The 19,505-nt window shown below is 38.2% G+C and overlaps 1 protein-coding gene across 1 annotated transcript; it reads right to left on the reverse strand.

Moving 5' to 3' along the window:
- Window positions 1-1,971: 1,971 nt before the first annotated feature.
- LOC110909966 (ABC transporter B family member 21) lies at window positions 1,972-11,126 on the reverse strand. The gene is made up of 10 exons (XM_022154686.2): window positions 10,815-11,126; window positions 10,303-10,357; window positions 9,564-9,739; window positions 9,267-9,488; window positions 8,888-9,126; window positions 7,663-8,188; window positions 6,777-7,050; window positions 3,777-5,290; window positions 3,368-3,661; window positions 1,972-2,439 (listed from the first exon to the last, which is right to left on the reverse strand). The coding sequence occupies exons 1-10, from the start codon at window positions 11,100-11,102 to the stop codon at window positions 2,089-2,091; spliced, it is 3,939 nt and encodes a 1,312-aa protein (XP_022010378.2). The 5' UTR covers window positions 11,103-11,126; the 3' UTR covers window positions 1,972-2,088.
- Window positions 11,127-19,505: the final 8,379 nt, after the last annotated feature.

Genomic DNA, 19,505 nt, shown 5'->3' on the forward strand with positions numbered 1-19,505 from the left:
CCTCACTCATCATCCCTCGAGAGTGGACCGAGTACGAACTAGAAGTTGGAGCTTTAATGCTTTTAAGCTTGGCTGAACAACATAGTCAGTTTTTCAACTCTAATCCTAACTAAGGGTGTTCATTATTCGAATCAAACAAAAAAAACATGAAATCCTAACCAACTTGAATATTCGGTTCGAATTCAAATGTATGAACCCAAATACGACTAATATGTATGTGTGTATATTATTTTTGAAATTTATGTATGGATTTTTTATTTTTTGAGTTTTTTTTTAATTTAGTTTATTCAAACAACCGAAATTCGTGTCGAATTCTAATAAACTTATATGAATAGGATTTTCAATAAAAAAAAATTGATGAAAAACATTTCAAGTTCCTCGCAACCTGGATTCACTCTTTGGATGAACAACCCCTATATATCAATTGTTTCATATGCCACTTTGCATCCTTCTTCCGCATTTTCTCGACTAAATTACCCAATGTCGTCATGGGATCGCCATATCAGTTCATTGTCAAATATAGCTAGGACCACTTTTAAAAACCGGATGAAGTCACAAATAATTCAAAATTTAAAAATATCCATGTAACTAATTTAAAAGAAAATGTGAAACTAATTTATCTTTTGGTGTGTATTTTCAATGTTAAATAAACATTGAGCATGTAAATTAATAAGAGGAGTAAAATGTACGGATAGTCCCTCTGGTTTTGCAAAATAACACATATAGTCCCCAATTTTTGGGAATTACATTGGTGCTCCCTGTGGTTAGATAGTTTGTTACTCGGATAGTCTTTGGAGTGGATGTCCGTTGGTTTTCTCCCTTAAGTGGATGTGAAATGACAAAATTACCCTTCATCTTCCCCACTCTATAAAAACAAACCCCATCCACCCCCCCCCCACCCACCTTTCTGTCTGTTTCCCCCACCCACCTCTCACCTCTCTCTGTTTTAAATTCGTGAATGGTTTGCAAGAAGAAAATCATTCCATAACCAAAACTGGCATAATTAACCTACACTCATAGTTGACTTTTCGTGTGGAATGATATAGTGCTTTTAGTTAAAAAAAAAAATTCTAAAAACAATAAAATCAAATAAATAAATAAATAAATGACCCATACCTCACACTATGAGTGTTTGACGTGAACACAATAACTTCATAAAAACAAAACTGATCTATGCAGATGAATGTAAAAATGACCTAACTAACCCTAACTTCAACCAGAAGATGTTAACTGTTAAAGCATCAATTAACAGCAACACTGAAGCAAGTTTCTAAAGTTATCAAATTGATGGTGTTTAAGCATCAATTATTAGCTACAATCTTTATCAATTTAATAATTTAAAAAATGCATGAATGGAAAACAGATAAAAGAAAAAACCCCAATTGAGCCAGTGGCGGATGGTTTCCGTTCAGATTGATGTGGAGTCATCACGGATAAGATCTTGGGAGATGGGTGGTGGTTAATGGTGGGGGAACAGAGAGAAAGGCGGGGGGTGGGTGGGGTTTGGGTGGAGGAGGCTGTTTTGTTTTTATAGAGTGAAGAAGAAGAAGAAGAAGGGTAATTTTGTCATTTTACATCCACTTAACAGAGAAAACTAACGGATATCCACTCCAGGGACTATCCGAGTAACAAACTGTCAAACCACAAGGAGCACCAGTGTAATTTCCAAAAGTTGGGGACTATAGGTATTATTTTGCAAAACCACAGGGACTATCCGTACATTTTACTCTTAATAAGAGATTGTTAAGAAAAACATAAATAGATAAAAAATTAAAATGTAAATTAATAAGAGACTGTTAAGAAAAACATAAATAGATAAAAATTTAATAGTTAAACTAGTCCACACTTCAAGGGTACTTAACTGAACTGATTGTGTTGACAATATATTATATGACCTGAAAGCACCACACATAAATCATAGTCTTAGATTTCAAAAACAAAAAAAAAGACCATATTGAGACACATTAGCTTTTATTTTCCATTAATATTTAACAATCGTTCACTTTTTATAATACAAAACACAAAACAAACTTATTGACATGCATATGTACTATCTAAACTTAAATAACAGAAGGGAAGAAATGGTAACTAATTTGAAGAGCTATGAAGTGCAACTAAAGAAGCATAGAATCCATCCTTGATATTGATTAACTTTTCATGTTTTCCTATCTCAACGATTACTCCATTTTTTACAACTGCGATGACATCTGCACCCCTAATGGTCGATAACCGATGAGCCACGACCACTGTGGTCCGGTTAATCATAACCTTGTCCAATGCATCTTGAACCACTCTTTCTGACTCGGCATCTAGTGCACTTGTGGCCTCATCTAGCAGTAGTATCTTGGGACTTTTTACAATGGCTCTAGCAATCGCTACTCTTTGTTTCTGGCCACCCGACATTTGTACACCTCTTTCTCCTACCTTAGTGTTATAACCCTGCAAATGTGCACGTTATTTGGTTCGTTATTACTTGTTACCAGTATTTGAATCTTTTTTAGTAGAGGTGACAGTTGATCCATTAACTTATAAATGAGCTGAATTGAGTTATATTTATATTAAACAGACGTGAATCAGTACATTATAGCTAGAACTGCCTAGAAGTAAACACGATTGAAAGTTACATACATACAAACTTTTAGAAGTCACTTTATGTTTCATTTATTTAAATAATTATTGTAACCTTTTGGTTTTGTTTTCATACTCAATACATTAATTATTAATAAAAAATTTTCAAATGTGACAATAAGTATTTGCGGGTCAACCTAACCAGAACCGAATCATCTTGACATGCAATAAAAAATGACATGTTTCACCTCAAAATAATAATAATAATAATAATAATAATAATAATAATAATAACAATAATAATAATAATTAATAATAATAATAATAATAATTAATAAATAAATAAATAAATAACAAAGCTGAAAATTATACAAGTCTACTTTTAATTAATCACTACTTAAACTGCATTCATTAAATATTTGGATTAATATTCTAACTATAGTGTTTTGTGATCATTATAAATCTATCTATAAGTTAATAAATAAGTAATTGGTTGCGTCATATCTAACTTTTGCAACATATTTTTTTTACTTTGTAGATTTCCTTAATCATTAGTATAACATATATGACATATTAGAAAAATCAAACATTAGTATAACATATATGGCATATTAGAAAATTTAATCATTAGTATAACATATATGACATATTAGAAAAAAAAAATAATTGATCGGTTGAAAGGAGTTTTCACGATTTGCACAACTCAATGGAGTTTTCAAAGTATCTCAAGTGTGCGTATATGTATGTATAAGACGTATATAGTTTTAGATCATTATTAACTAATGTGAAATAAACTAACCTCGTGCAACCCGCTAATGAAGTTGTGGGCATTGGCCAACTCGGAAGCAGCTAATATTTCAGCCTCCGTTGCATCACCATCCTTTCCATAAGCAATATTAGCACGAATGGTGCCATTGAATAACACGGGTTCTTGGCTAACTAGACCCATCTGTAACCTTAGCCACTTGAGTTGAAAATTGTGTAGCTCGGTTCCATCCAATGTGATACAACCCGAATCCGGATTGTAAAATCTTTGTAAGAGTTGGATAACCGTTGATTTCCCGCTTCCGCTCTCACCGACCAATGCCACTGTCTAAAGGAAGAGTGAATAGATTTATGAATCTGGCAAGTGAAATTTTTTACTTATTAAAAGACCATATGTGAAATTTAGTCTAAAGAAATTAATGTTAGAAAAAAAAAAAAATTACCTTGCCACTATGGATGGTTAAGCATAGATCACGAAATATCTCAACATCGGGTCGGGTAGGATATCTAAAACTAACATGACGAATCTCTATTTCCCCTTTGACCGTTTCCAAAGTCAAACCCGATTCATCACTCGAGTCGATTTCCGACTCTCGGTCAAGAATCGCAAAAACCGAGTTCGCAGAGCTTTTAGCTTTAGTTGTATCGGGTCCAAATGCGCTTGATTGAGACACTGCTAACGCCGCCAACATTAGAGCAAAGAAAACCCGAAAAACATCTTCGAAATTTGTTATTCCAGATTCAACAAACCGGGCTCCTATGTAAAAACTGGCTGCATACAAACAAAAGAGTAAAAAGTACGAAGCCCCGAACCCGATTCCTGTGATTAAACCCTGTTTAATCCCGGCCTGTTTCGGGCCCTCGCATTTATTTCTATACAGTTGCATAACTTTCTCTTCTGCGCAAAAAGACGCTACTGTCCTTATACTCCCGACAGCATCATTCGCCACCTGACTTGCTTCCTCGTACATTAGTTTAGAATCAGAACTTAACCCTTTCATGGCTTGCATTTGAACATACCCATTGGCACTCATTAACGGAATCATGGCAAGAATTATGAGGGCTAACTGCCAACAAGCTGCAAATGCAATTACTAAACCAGTGGCAACAGACGCGGAGTCTTGAACAATTTGAGCAAGTGCGTCACCGACCAACCCACGAACACTGGCTGCATCCACGGACAGCCGAGCACCGATGGCACCGCTAGAGTTTTCTGGCTTGTCGAACCAACCAACCTCCATATTCACCACTTTCTCAAAGCATAGTGATCTGATTCTTTTTATAAGTTTAGATCCGGCGACAGCAAACAGATAAGATCTCCCTGGATATGCTACAAATGCCACTAGTCCAAGGAGTAGGAACATTACAGACCAGTATTTCGAGTCGGATCGCAGTTTATGCGGCGGTTCGTAAAATGTTTTGATCATGCGGGAAAGTAGTATGCTAAACATCGGGTATACTGTACCGTTGATAATAGCCGCTATTGAACCGATTATGAGAACTGGTATTTCTGGTTTGTTGAGATAGGCAAGTCGTCGAAGTGGAACTTGTGGCCGGTCTTTTGATGATTCATCCAAGTCTTTTTCCATGGATTCCGGAGGCGGGTCATTGACTTGTGGCGACGGTGGCAAACCGTGTGGTAACGGTGACATACTATGGGGCGACAATGGCAATGGTGACATATTATGTGGCGACAGTGACAAACCGTGTGGCAATGGTGACATACTATGTGGTGACGGTGACAAACCGTGTGGCGATGGTGACAAACGGAATGACTGAGACTTTGAGTGGCGGTGGCTGCTAGATGACCGCCGATGAGATATCTTGTGACCTGATGGACTTGTGAGTTCTTTTTCGGTTTGTTGGTCCTCGGATTCTGAATCACTATCAACTTCCTGTAATTTTATAAGTTGAGAGTATGCTCCTTCAGGATCCTGTACTAGCTCTGAATGTGACCCTGGTCAAATTCTCAAAATTTGTGAATGTTTTGATTTGAAAAGAAACTTAAAAAAATATATATATATAGGGTCCTGACTAGGGGTGCAAACGAGCCGAGCGGCTCGCGAGCTACTCGAGATCGGCTCGAGAAAAAGCTCGAAACGAGCCGAGCCTTATCGAGCCCGAGCCGAGCTTGAGCCTAAAATAAAGCTCGTCTGTTTATCGAACCCGAGCATCGCATGTGAAGCTCGTTAGGCTCGTCGAGCCTTAGTGTAAACGAGCCGAGTTGAGCCGAGCTTATTCAAACTTGTTTACAAGCCGACATCGAACCTAAAAATAAGCTTATTTAGTAAACGAGCTCGAGCCCGAGCTTCACTTATCGAGCTCACTAGCTTAAAAAGTCTATTATTTATATTATTTTTATTTAATATATTAATTAATACATAATAAACGAGCCGAGCCCGAGCCGAGCTCGAGCTTGAGAAAATACAAACGAGCCGAGCTTGAGCCTTGAAAACAAAGCTCGAATCGAGCCGGGCTCGAGCCCGAGCTCACATAAAGTTAACCGAGCTCGAGCTCTAGCCTGGTCAAGCTCGGGCTCGGCTCGGCTCGTTTGCACCCCTAGTCCTGACCGAAAACTGAAACTGAAACATTTGGAACGTGTATTCAAGTATATGAATACTCATAAATTTGTTAACGGGCTTAGGACAGGTATCGTAGAAAGTGATACCTGCGAGATTGCATGAAACCATTCCCTTACGTGTTTACTTGCATCAAAACCGTCTATATATTACAATATAATTTTTAAAAATATAATGAGTAATAGTTTGAAGCTGTTATAACTTGAAATTATAAAAAGAGTAAACTTCCGTTCTACTCCCTGTGGTTTGGTCATTTTAACGGTTTTGCTCCAATAGTTTAAAAACAGCCATTTTCCTCCCTCCTCCCTGATTTTCTAAATTATCTTCATTTTGCTCCCAGCCTCTAACTCCATCAGGGAGGAAACTAGCGACAAACTCGAAAGATTAGGGAGCAAACTAGTGACAAACTCGAAAGATCAGGGAGGAAAACGGCTATTTTTAAACTATTGGAGCAAAACCGTTAAAATAACCAAACCACCGGGAGCAAAACGGAAGTTTACTCTTATAAAAATACAGAAATTTTAGAAGTGTACATAAATAATTGATATATCAAGTCACTTTTTGGATAAGATCAACCCAGGTTTCAAGTAATAAAAGTCCGAATGGGTATTTTTCATTACTTAACCACATAAGATCATAAACGTGTATACCTAATACCTGCTTTAATATAATATATAAATTTTAAAATATAATGAATAATACTTTAGGCCTGTTATAAACATGAAATTACTAAAATATACAAATGTTAGAAGTGTATTTAAGTACTCGATATTTAAGACGGGTTTTGGATTGGTTTAAGATCGGGTTTCAAGTAATGAAAATCTGAATGAGTGATCGTTAACCACATATTATAAAAGTGTATACCTTGCTCAATCATCTTTCCTCTATGAATAACTGCAATCATGTCCGCATTTCTGACTGTGCTTAAACGATGTGCAACGATGACGGTTGTTCTATTGACCATGATCCTGTCTAAAGCCTCCTGCACAACCCTCTCGGACTCTGCATCGAGAGCACTTGTTGCTTCATCCAGAAGAAGGATTCTGGGATCTTTAAGAATGGCTCTGGCTATAGCAACTCTTTGCTTTTGTCCGCCAGAGAGTTGTATTCCATGCTCACCAACCATGGTGTCCAATCCCTAAATGTTTAGAAACCAACCGAAAGTTTGATGAAAACTCTTCAAGAAAGGCTAGAAAATGGATAATGTGTGTGAGAAGTTACTAGGACTTTCCACATAGCTCGTGGTTTGAAGTTCGTTTGAAATTGGCCCGTTTGTAAGTGAGCCAGCCGAGCTCGAACCAAAGTTGGCTTGCTTGGTTGGCTCACTCGTTTGACTCGCTTAAAGTAACCCCAACTCTTAATACTTTATAGACAAAATAGAACACATTCAGTCGTTTAAACTTTAAACCTACTTCTCTATCATTACCCGGTCCACTTTACATCAAGACCTTTTCTTTCTTCTAAGATATAACAATCCAACTGAGCCGAGCCAAACCGAGCCAATTCTTATTTAAACCAAGCCGAGCCAAGCCGAGCTTGAGCTCAAGTTTTTAGCTCGATTTAAAATTTGAGCCGATCGGAGCATATTTTGTGAACAACCCTAGAGGTTACCAATTTATTAAGCTTTTTTCCATAATGTTCCATACGTATTCGGTTTCATTTATAAAGGATCCCGCGAAAGACATGCTAGACAGCTTATGTTACTTTAAAAACACAATAAGCAAATAAGCAGTTTTAATATGTTAGATACCTGTGGTAGTTTATCAATGAACTTAGCAGCATTTGCGAGCTCAATCGCGACTCTAATTTCGTCCATAGACGCGCCATCTTTGCCGTACAAAATATTATCCTTAATGCTTGATGTAAACAGAACCGGTTCTTGGCTAACAAGACCAATTTTCTCTCTAATCCATTTTAGTCGAAATTCTTTTAAATTTATATTATCGATAAGAACTTCACCTTGTTGAGGATCGTAAAATCTCTCTAACAGGCTAATCACCGTTGACTTTCCGCTTCCACTTTCACCAACCAAAGCTGCAGTCGTCCCACTGGAGATGCAGAGTGAAAATCCGCTAAATATTTCTTCGTCTGGTCTTGCTGGATAGCTAAAATATACATCTTTTAATTCTATGTCACCACGAATATCGTCTAATACTTTCCCCTTTGTGTCATACGCGTCTATTTCAGGCTTTCGGTTTATAGTTTCGAACATCTTGAATGCTGCGGCCTGACCCGCAGCAAATGCACTCAAACAGGGAGATGCCTGACCAAGTGACCTGGAAAACACGGTTTTATGAATAAAAATTGGGAAATTTACGAAAATATGCGTTGACCAACCATGTTTTTGAATTTGTCACGCTCATGCGTCCTTGGATGGACCTCTGAGCATGGGATGCATCGGCGTATCATGTTGAAGAGTCCATGTATCAAGCATCTGACACGTGTCCGACAGACCACTCCCGTGCGTCGGCGGACCACTCCCGTGCGTCGGCAGACCACTCCCATTTTGGCTGACTCTTCGGACAGACCGACAGACCACTCCCGTGCGTCGCGGACCACTCCCGTGCGTCGGCGGACCACTCTCGTGCGTCGGCAGACCACTCCCATTTTGGCTGACTCTTCGGACAGACCGACAGACCACTCCCGTGCGTCGCGGACCACTCCCGTGCGTCGGCGGACCACTCTCGTGCGTCGGCAGACCACTCCCATTTTGGCTGACTCTTCGGACAGACCGACAGACCACTCCCGTGCGTCGCGGACCACTCCCGTGCGTCAGCGGACCACTCCCATTTTGGCTGACTCTTCCGACAGACCACTCCCGTGCGTCGCGGACCACTCCCGTGCTCAGAGGTCCTTCCAAGGACGCATGAGAGTCACAAAATTGAAAACCATGTTGGTCAAAAGACAATTTCGTAATTTTCCCATAAAATTACAATGTTTAAAGCCAACGGTAGACGCGACAAAATTTTGCTTACATGGATCCAGTCAGCACAGCAAAAACTACAGTAAGCACATCCCCACCAGTGTACCCCCTTTCTAGTATCATCTTTGCACCGAACCAGACAGCCAACGCGTAACTACAGAACATAATGAAAACCCCTGTTCCAAGACCGAAGCCAGCTATCAGGCTTTCTTGAATACTAGAATTGTAAGCATCAACAAGTGATTTATTGTAATCTGCAACCGCTTTTTTCTCCCCCGTGAAAGATGCAACCTAGAGGAATACGAAAATGGTGACTCGTAAACAATCTTATACGCAACTGAATTTATTATTAATAGTAGAATAGATATGTATAACTTTTAAACTAGTAGGTACGAAAATTTGGACTTTTCGAATGTAGATAGATTTATTACCGTCCGGATTGAGCCGATTGTCTGTTCAACTACAGTGGCTGCTTTAGCATAAGCGGTTTGGCCACGCGTTGCCATCTTGGCTACCATTATCGCCATAACCGAAAAAGAAATAACCAATGGAGGAATCGAGGTTAACATGACAAGTGTAAGAAGCCAACCCTGGACCAATGCTACGACGAAACCTCCCACAAATGTTGAAAATAATTGTATGAATTTTCCAACCTGGAATATATAATAACTTATGAGTTTTCTGCAAATATTTTTGTAAATTTTGAAATGAGAAATTAAAATACAAACCTTCTCCCCCATGGCGTCTTGTATGAGTACGGTGTCACCTGACATCCTGCCAACAACTTCCCCCGTGTTTGTTTCTTTGTCGAAGAAGGATACATCTTGTCGTAAAATGGTTTTTAGATACAAACTCCTTATTCTTGCAGCCTGTCTTTCTCCTGTTATCATCCATGATGCAACCTCTACAAGAACACTTAAATCACTGTTTAGAGGTATAATTAAACAGCCAAATGGTAAGCATTTTCAAACCGTACCCCAAGTTTTAATTAGAATTAGTGCTTGAATCTTTTGTTTTAAAAAAATGTTAATAACCTTAAACTTATTGCTTAGATCTTAATGATCTACTAAAATATTGGATCAACTTTATGAATAACGATTAGTTAATTAGTATAATTAGTTTTCTTTGATTAAAGTACTGTGTCATGTTATTTTATCTTTATTTGCTATTTTCTTTGACCGGACCAAACGTTTGATCCGACCTTAATTCCTCCCCATACCCGACCCAGTTTGCCCCCCTAGTAAGAGTTCCTGGATCCGCCAATATCGATGACCCATAGAATCCAGATGGATGGTTTTAGTTTGTTGTTTCCGGACCCGTAGTTAGTGGAATAGACATACTCATATATATAATTAGCTGTAAGGAAACGTGATGATCATGTAATCAACTTTTCCTTTGTCAGTTTCATAACACAACACAACGCCAAAAATAACTAAGAAGATTAGCTTAGGTAACATTTGTACTTACGAAGGAATGATGCAACACCACATCCAATACCCAGGTAAAGATATTTCAGCGCTACCTGTATATATATAGCCCAATCGGTTGAATCATCAATAAGACTTTGTGGATGACAAATAATTATAGTAACGATATATTTTATGTAGAGACAAGGGGGCATGGAACCGGTGGCCACGTAAGCTTAGTGTCAGGGCATGGAACACCACCGCCTGGGGCGTGAAAAGGTGTGTGTGTGTGGGGGGGGGGGGGGGGCTTAAACGTGGTTGCACTCATGGGCGTTGGGGCTTTGGGGAAAATCTTTTCATCCAATTTTAATTTACTCGACTGACCCATGAGCGCCACTTGTCCAATTCTTTATTAATTTAACATTTAACACACGTTAGTGGTGTTAAATAACCACTCCTATAGTCCTACGTATGTGAAAGTAACGTGGCAACACATTTTTTTTCCAAGCTCACATGACCATACCACATAGTCTAAATATATCAATTTGCAGGTTATATATTATACGTACGTACCTTGGAAACAACGTCGACGACATTATTATTCTGGTTGTGACCAAAAGAATTAACAAGGTCGCCCAATAGAACAGTCATTAGAGGCAGGCATATTCCATTACCGATAGCACTAACAGTACCCGTGATCATTAGTATGTAATCAGTAAGATCAGCAAAAGCAAACAGCTTATAAAACGGCACCGTATCAGTGCTCTCCTTTTCCTTTGCTTTCCCCAATTCAGAGTCCTCAACACCATCACCGGTCCCAGAGGTAGATGCATCTGTCTTCTCTTCACCACCCACGGTCATCTTACCGGCTCCTGGAGTGATTAACTGATTACAGAATTTGTAGATTTGCACCTGAATAGTTAAAATCAGTAAATTAGATTCCAAAATCTCAGATGTTGATGTTGTTTTTGTTTTTTAGCTTCAATCGGTCGAATCATATGAGAAAAAAATGTGAATATACAATCGGCACCGAATCATGAACATGTAACAAACAAAAATTGAAAAGATTAGATGACAAATTTTTTTACACGGTCGTCTAGTTGATTCCAAATTTCTAATACATCGAAATAGAAGGCAAACCACAGCCTCAGTGCAAGGAAACAAAAGTATCATATTTAAATGGTATAAACACGTGTTGGTTGTCAACGCACGCTTTTTCATGTTTGGTTCACTCGTTCAGATGTTGTGTTACTTGCATAAACCTAACGAGGACGACGAATCAGTTGAAAAATGAAGAAAATCTGGACGGAGTTTGTTAATTCATCTGTTACTACTAAATCTGTGAAACTGATTTTGTTTTATAGCTTCAGGTGTTATCATCCAAGTAGTTAATGCAGTAAAATTAAAATATCAGATATCGGTCAAGGACTGATATTTGAGATATCGGTTATCGCGATGGGATATAGGTACTTTTAATATCATGCTAAATTTATATATATAGCAATTTAACACTAACAATTCAGTATACTCTGTAAATTAACCTTTTGCAACTTGCAAAACACTAAGAATTATAGCAAGTGGGAACTGACTAAGACTTAAAACACTAACATTTAACAGTAACAACTAACAACAGTGGCGGATCCAGGGGTGTTTTGAGGGTTCCCGGGAACCCCTTCGGTTTGGAAAAAATGAGAAAAATAAAGGAAATTTTATATGATTTAAAAAAAATAGTGATGATTAATGAAAATCTATCAAAAGAAACCCGGTGAAAAAAATTTCTGGATCCGCCACTGACTAACAATTAAGACTTAAAACACTAATAACATCAATAAGAAGAAAGACGAATGGTAGAAATAAGAAGAAAGATACTGATATCGGGAAAATCGGTGATATATGTCAGTCAATATCGCCGATATTGACGGTACAGATATTCTGACCCATATTTTTCACCAATATCTCGGCTGGAGACTGATAACGATATATCGGAATAATAACCACATGAGACTTTTCATTAAGCATACATAAAACGAACAGGATTCCGAATCATGAACATGCAACGAATAGATTAGATAAATTTCGGGATCAGATGTTGCGTTACTTGCATAAACCTAACGGATCATGAAACGGAGGACGAACTGGAGTCGAATAAGACTTATTTCCAAATTTCGATCAAACAAACACACGCGAATTAACACATAATCAGCTGAAAAAATTCATAAAATGTGGATTGAAGCTGTTAAGTCTTCTGTTACTGCTCAACTAACGTAATCAAATATGAAAGATGATCGTAACAGTAAAATCTATAGCATCATCCATGAAAAATGGAAAGAGATACTACGTGTATATAAGCAGGCTGTGTGATTAATCACAGTGCAGAGCGGATACTCCAGAAATTGCAGTTGAGTGAAAGGAGAAAAGTGGATATATGGTGTGTGTATATATATACGTGTATATAAGCAGGCAGTTGAGAATAGTGGATGAGAGAGAAATAGAGAGGGAGAGTTGATGAAGGAGTTAAATGTTATTTGTTATTTTGTGAGTTTACTTCAAAGGTTTCATTTTTCATTTGTGGGTCTAAAAATATTTCATCGTTGCCACTTTAGTCCATTGGGTTAACTTTATCCATTTTTTCTGTTAATGATAAAGGCAATTTGGTCATATATGTAATTATGTTAACTTGAAGGGCAATTCGGCCGTAAAAAATGACCAAATTGCCCTTCTCGTTAACAGAAAAAATGGATGAAGTTAATCCAGTGGACTAAAATGGCAACGGTGCAACCTTTTTGGACCCACGGACGAAACATGAAACCTTTGGACTAAATGACAAAATAACTCAAACCACAAGGACTAAAATGGCATTTAACTCATGAAGAAGATGATGAAATGGTAATAGTCTTTCAGGTCAACACGTGAAAATTTAGCCAAAACATGTGAAAAGCGTCAGCTAAATTTAGCCAGCGACTAGAATTTAGCCCGTCGGCTGACTTTGGCATGTGCTTTAAATATGTCTTTTTTTATTTCTTTAGACCCTATTATTTTTTCCCTTTTTTGTGTCAGCTAAATTCTAGTTGTATTTGCATGCGGATTCTATTTGCCATCTCGTGATTGACTCTTTTTTGGGTTTGTCTATTTTCGTAATGGCTAAATATAACTAATTTTCTTGGTCAATGTGTCTGTTTTGGTGATTTTCCCTATTTCCCTTATAAATCAATTACAATAAAAATCAAATTCTGATTTTCAGTTTTTTATTTGAGTTACGAATACATGATTTTCACGCTAAACAACTCAATAATCTGATATAAAGTTAAATATGTGATACTTGTTTTGCGTGTGTATATAAATAGAGTAAGGTTAACATACAAAAAGCCTTATCATACATCACGTAGGAGACAATGGTAATTGTTGGATCAGGGGTATAATCACGCATGGGACCACATAATCACGCATGGGACTATAATCACGCACGTTCTATGATAATAACGCACTTACGCACGTTATATTTTTTGTCATGTATGTTAATGTAGGTTAAGCCTTGAATTACATTATACTTTCTCTATATAAATATATCACCAATACTTCACTTTTCTATCTCTCTAAGACTCGAGTTTGGATCAGAAGTTCGAACCTTAGCCCTCTTAAACTTATCTGCTCACGACTCCCTCACATTTTCAACTCCAACTTTAACCGCCTACCCCTCTCATTCACTCACTCACTGCTTCACAACTACCCCAATCCTCTTAGGTTATACGGTATGGGGATCGGCTATGGACCGTCCCCTACCGTCGCCGTTCCTCCCTCCATCTTGCCTCCCCTCCGTCTCGTCCTCTCCGTCTTCTTCTCGACGTCCAGAACTGTCCTAATAAGGACAAAACTTCCTCACAGACCATATATACATACAATATAATTTTAGGATCATCCCCCATTTCCATACCTCCATCCTCTTTGCCCCATCCTTATGCCCATCCTACGTGGCGGACCATCCTCCAAGGGAGGACCATCACCATACCCTCTATGTGACAACTCGAAATTTAGAACCTTTCCTGTATCTCGATATAACATGCTTGAACATTTCGTGACTAAGTTAACTTGTTAAAGTAACTAATATAAGTGAACTTTTATGTGAATATGTGTTTTGATTGTATGTATGTATATATATATATATGTGTGTGTGCGTTTTATGTGAACCGAGAACAAAGGACCCGACTCGAGACCATGAGGTCTCGAGTGAACAGTAACTAGTAGACCGGTTTGGGCCTTTGGCCGGTTGGGCCAAATGGGCCGTAAACCCTTTAGCCGGTTTATAAACCCATTAGGGTGCACCACTTGGACTAGTATATATATATCACCCTAGCTAACCTTGTCATTTTTGATCAACACACACCCACACTCTCACTCTTTCCCTCTCTAAAAAAAAAAAAAAAAAAACCTTGAAACCGAGCATCACCTCCACTCCCTCATTCTCGGATTTTTGGACTTTTGGATCGGCTCACACACAACCGGTTAGAAGCCTCGCACACACACATCAACCGGTTAGTGTTCTTGGTGTTTATTGATTAATATTAGTGATTCATGTTGTGTTTGTGCTTGGGTTGATGATGTATGATAAAACTATTTGACAATATGTTGTTTGTTGAGTTATGCATGATGTTTTGATGCTCAAAGCAATCGGTTCATAGGTGTTTCTTGTTATGTGTTAAAAATCGAATGATGATGATAAGTTAATGCATTGTATGTTAAAATGTGTAATATGCTTGAATATGAATGGTGTTATCGGTTTTACTTGGGTTTGGATCCGAAGGGCTTGGGTGTTCATACAAATTGGATTGATTAATGAATATGCTTGTCATAATAGGATGCATGTTAGTGAGTTGTGGTTCATAATTTTGGTTAAACAAGGGTTGTTTGTGTTTTGAATGTGTGAAGAACTTAATGAATGTGTTTGAATATATGAAGAACAATATGAACATCATATGAATGTGATATGATTATTTGAAATCTGATTTGTTTGATCCATTTTGAGTAAATGTTAGACAACAAAACATGTTTTAGTGGATAGTACCATATAATGTTGCATGACATTTGAATTTCATTGGGTAAGTACAACTGTGCAGAATCAGCAACTGTTGGGGAGTCGAGAACCCCTGGTTGCGACTCGAAACCTCCAGGTTACGACATCGGTTGCGAGTCAAGAACACCTGGTTGCGACCCGCAACCATAACATGACAAGCCGAGACCTTGGTTGCGAGTCTTGTTGCGACTCGAGACCTTGCAGACTACCACTCGAGACCACGCTTGTTGGGCTTGCATAGTTATGGGCCCAAGGTAGCGGGTCGGGCTTATGGGCTCTGTGTTAACCGTTGATGCGTGGTTTTGGGCCTGTTAATACGAGCCCAACTGTTGGGCCTTACACTTAGACTTTGGGTTGTATTTAATTGTTAACTGTGAAACTTGTTGTGAAACTGTCAATGAACTGCCATGCTAGAAATTGTATACGTGCGAATACGTGTAGTTATACGTGAAATACTTGGATTGAACCTGACTTAAATGGTATCTATGTTAGGACATAGTTGACCACTTGCAACTTGGTTGACCTTTCTGTGTTTCTACCAAGCAAACCAAGGTGAGGTCACACTCTTTACAAGGCATGGGATTCCCTGGGTTGGGAACGGGGTTAAGGAACGTGGATTCCTCGTCCTCCTTGGGTAGGACAGCGATGGTTCAGGAATGTAATTCCTCGTCCTGGTGGACGGATAACTCGTACTAGACTAAAACTCTATCACGAAGTCCCTCCTTTTTATATCGACTTAATCGCCGGGCCAATGGCGAGCGGGTCATTAGTTAGATAGCGCTATTTAGGTCTGACAAACCTCACACCGTGCCGCAGAGGACGGGCGTGAACTAATGGATCTGGGGCACGTCAATGATGATAGATATTGACGGTTTTCAGGGCACATAAACATGACTACAGTCAGCAGTCGATATGGTAACGAGTCTAGTGTACGTATGGGGTAACCCCCACGGCCGAAATGTCTGATAACTAACATGGGGTAGCCCCCACGGCTGGAATGCCGGAGTAACTGGGAAAGAACAAGTCACGTTTTTAAACTATGGGGTAACTCCCACGGCAGGATGCCAGATAAAGGAAACTGTTTTTGAAACAACTAAAAACGAACACCCGACTGTGAACTCACTCAACTAGTTGTTGACTCGTTACTACATGCTTTGCAGGACCATAGGTACTCAGCTGGAGCTTGCATGGAGGAGAGTCGTTGTGGGACACGGATTGCTGCGTACTATGTTAAACTTGAAAACATTTGAACTTATGTTTTAACTTTAAGACTTATGCTTCCGCTTACAACTTAAATTTGGTTTTGTTTGAACACCAATCGTATTGGTTAGACTTTTATAACTATCTATATGCGTGTTCAGTATGATTGGTGGCTGGATCCTGGTCAGTCACGCCTCTAAGCGGTAGTACTCCGCGGGTGAATTTTGGGGGTGTGACACTCTAGCCTTAGTGTCACACCCTCTCGACAATATGTGTTCTCGAAAAACAAAGGTAAAGCCATAGAATTTCACAAGAACTGATACATGTTAAATTGCATCAACAAACAAGATTGAAGGATAATAGTAATTTTAAATTTTAACAAAACATATATTAAAAACACAAAAACAATATCATAATAAATACATATTGTGTGAGGCTGGGGGGGGGGGGGGGGGCACAAAGTATCATCCATATATTTATGTTCGGCATTCCGAACAGCCAAGCAAACGTCGAATTCGGACGCCACCTTGATGCAACATCTTCGTTTGTTTTCATGCCTTGGAGTTGCTCTAACAACATATGAATATTTATTTAATATAATAAATAGTTGCATTTGTTTGTTTTTGTTGTTATCGTACTTGTTAAACAAGAAACTGCCAAAGTACATATAATTAAGCAAAAAAATAAGCCAAGTTGAAGAGGTGAGACGAGTGTGATAGTAATACATGTGTTAAAAAAGCAAAAGGAGAAGGTGGTATGAAACTTTGATAAGCATACAATTTGGCATACCTCCTATTTTATTGTTTGAACCAATTAAGAGGTGGACACAATTGTTTTTTATTTTCTAAATTATAATTTCTATATATATTAAATGTTTTTTTATTACTTGTTTACAATTTTATGCTTGTCTTTTGTTGATGTTAATTGACCGTATTATTCTAGTTAATTAATAAGTAAATATGATACATCAGTCGTATTTTTCGTGTTATGAACATGCAATGAATTCAAGTTAATTAATAAGTAAATATGATACATCAGTCGTATTTTTCGTGTTATGAATTTACATCGAAATAGTTGGTAAACAGGCAACAAGCAACAAGCTGCGCCGCTACCCCTTTTTGAACAGCAAAACTAAGTCTTTTAAAAACTACGTCCATAGATCTCGGGGTCATAACATTACTATGCATGATCCTTTGAACTCGACTAAGTAGGTCCCCGGCCAGCCTCTGGCGTCAGAAAACCAAAAGTATCAAAAACTTAAAAGAGTAGATTATATTGATTTAGCGCTCAGATGCTGTGTCACTTGCATAAACCTACCGATTCATACGCATCGAAATCCAGATCCGAAACCGAAACACTCGCATATACACATAATTAAATTATTAAAAATGTTGGTAACAGTAAAACTATAATATCATCTATAAAGAATTTGAAAAAGATTGAGAACGCATAGCTTACTTGTAACAATGGCGGTTTGATTGATCACAGTGCAGTGCTGATACTCTAGAAAATGAATCTGTGCTATATATACACTCGGAAATAGTGAGGGTGACGGTGAAAGAGAGGGAGATAGTTATTTGAATTTAATTTAATAATAATGGAAAAGCGGCTAAACAAGAAAGACACAGAGGAACAAAACAACCAGCTATACAATATAGCGTTGACAACCAGGAGTCGATAAAATTGGTGGGAAAATAATTAACTTAGGTCAATGTCTCCAAGTGTTGACTTTTTGACCACCTCAACATTATCGTCCCCAAAGTAAATAAGTCCTTATCAGACAGTTGTTGATGCCATAGTATCGCATTATGTCTTCAACAATGAGAATAACGGCCAAAGAAACAACACAACTTTTCTTAGAATTCAACACTTGAGCCACGCCCAGACAGTTATCAGACAGTTGATGATGTCATGATGATGTCACGTATGTAAATAGAACTTTGCATGGAAGTCACGAAGCACATGGTAGCCAGGAAGAATGCATGTTCTAGAAATACTAAGGGTGCGTAGGAATTCAATGGAAATTTAAGGGAATTGAAATTTAAATTCCATCTCTTAAGATATTTGCTTCATAGAATTTGATGGAATTGGAATCCCAATTCCAATCTTCATTTGCTTGGTCGACAATGGAATTGGAATTAGGCATGAATTCTTCAAATTACCTTAACTAAAGGAATTCAAAATCCTTCCTATATGTAAAGGAATTAAAGTAAATTCGTTGGAATCTTTGACCGTTTCGAGCCGCACCTTTTCAACCCGTACTGTTTCGATCCGAACCGTTTCGACCCGTACCGTTTCAACGCGAACATTTTCGACTCGTACTGTTTCGACCCAAACCGTTTCGAGTTGAACCGTTTCGACGCAAACCGTTTCAACCTGTATCGTTTCGACCCAAACCGTTTCAAATCGAACCGTTTTGACGCGAACCGTTTCGACCCGTATACCTGTATTGTTTTACCGTTTCGACCCAAACCGTTTCGAATCAAACCGTTTTGACGCGAACCGTTTCGATCCGAACCGTTTTGACACGAACCGTTTCGATCGGTACTGTTTCGACCCGAACTGATGGTTGTGGATGTCGGGGTGATGGATTCTAATTTATTTGACAACCAAACACAACAAAATGGAATTGAGATTCCAATTCCAACAATTTCCAATTCCAATTGAAATGTTTAAATTCCAAATCCAATTCCTTCAAATTCTAATTCCTATACAAATTCCAATTCCAATTCCAAATCATTCCGCGAACCAAACGCCCCCTAAGGGGGCGTTTAGTTGGCAGGAATTCAATGGAATTTAATGGAATTGGAATCTGAATTCCATTTCTTAATATGTATGGTTCACAGAATTTGATGGAATTGGAATCTCAATTCCAATCTTCATGTGTTTGGTTGACAATGGAATTGGAATTGGAATTAGGCATGAATTTCTTTAAATTCCTTAACTAAAGGAATTCAAAATCCTTCCTATATGTGAAGGAATTAAAGTAAATTCAT

The sequence above is a fragment of the Helianthus annuus genome, chromosome 15 (genome assembly GCF_002127325.2).
Source record: "Helianthus annuus cultivar XRQ/B chromosome 15, HanXRQr2.0-SUNRISE, whole genome shotgun sequence".
Classification (NCBI taxonomy): Eukaryota; Viridiplantae; Streptophyta; class Magnoliopsida; order Asterales; family Asteraceae; genus Helianthus; species Helianthus annuus.

Coding starts and splice junctions, on each gene's coding strand:
- LOC110909966 (XM_022154686.2), bottom strand. CDS start 11,102: ATGACCGTGGGTGGTGAAGAGAAGACAGATGCATCTACCTCTGGGACC. Junction 3,662..3,776: donor TAACCATCCATAGTGGCAAG/GTAATTTTTTTT, acceptor CTCTTCCTTTAG/ACAGTGGCATTGGTCGGTGA. Junction 2,440..3,367: donor TCATTAGCGGGTTGCACGAG/GTTAGTTTATTT, acceptor GCACATTTGCAG/GGTTATAACACTAAGGTAGG.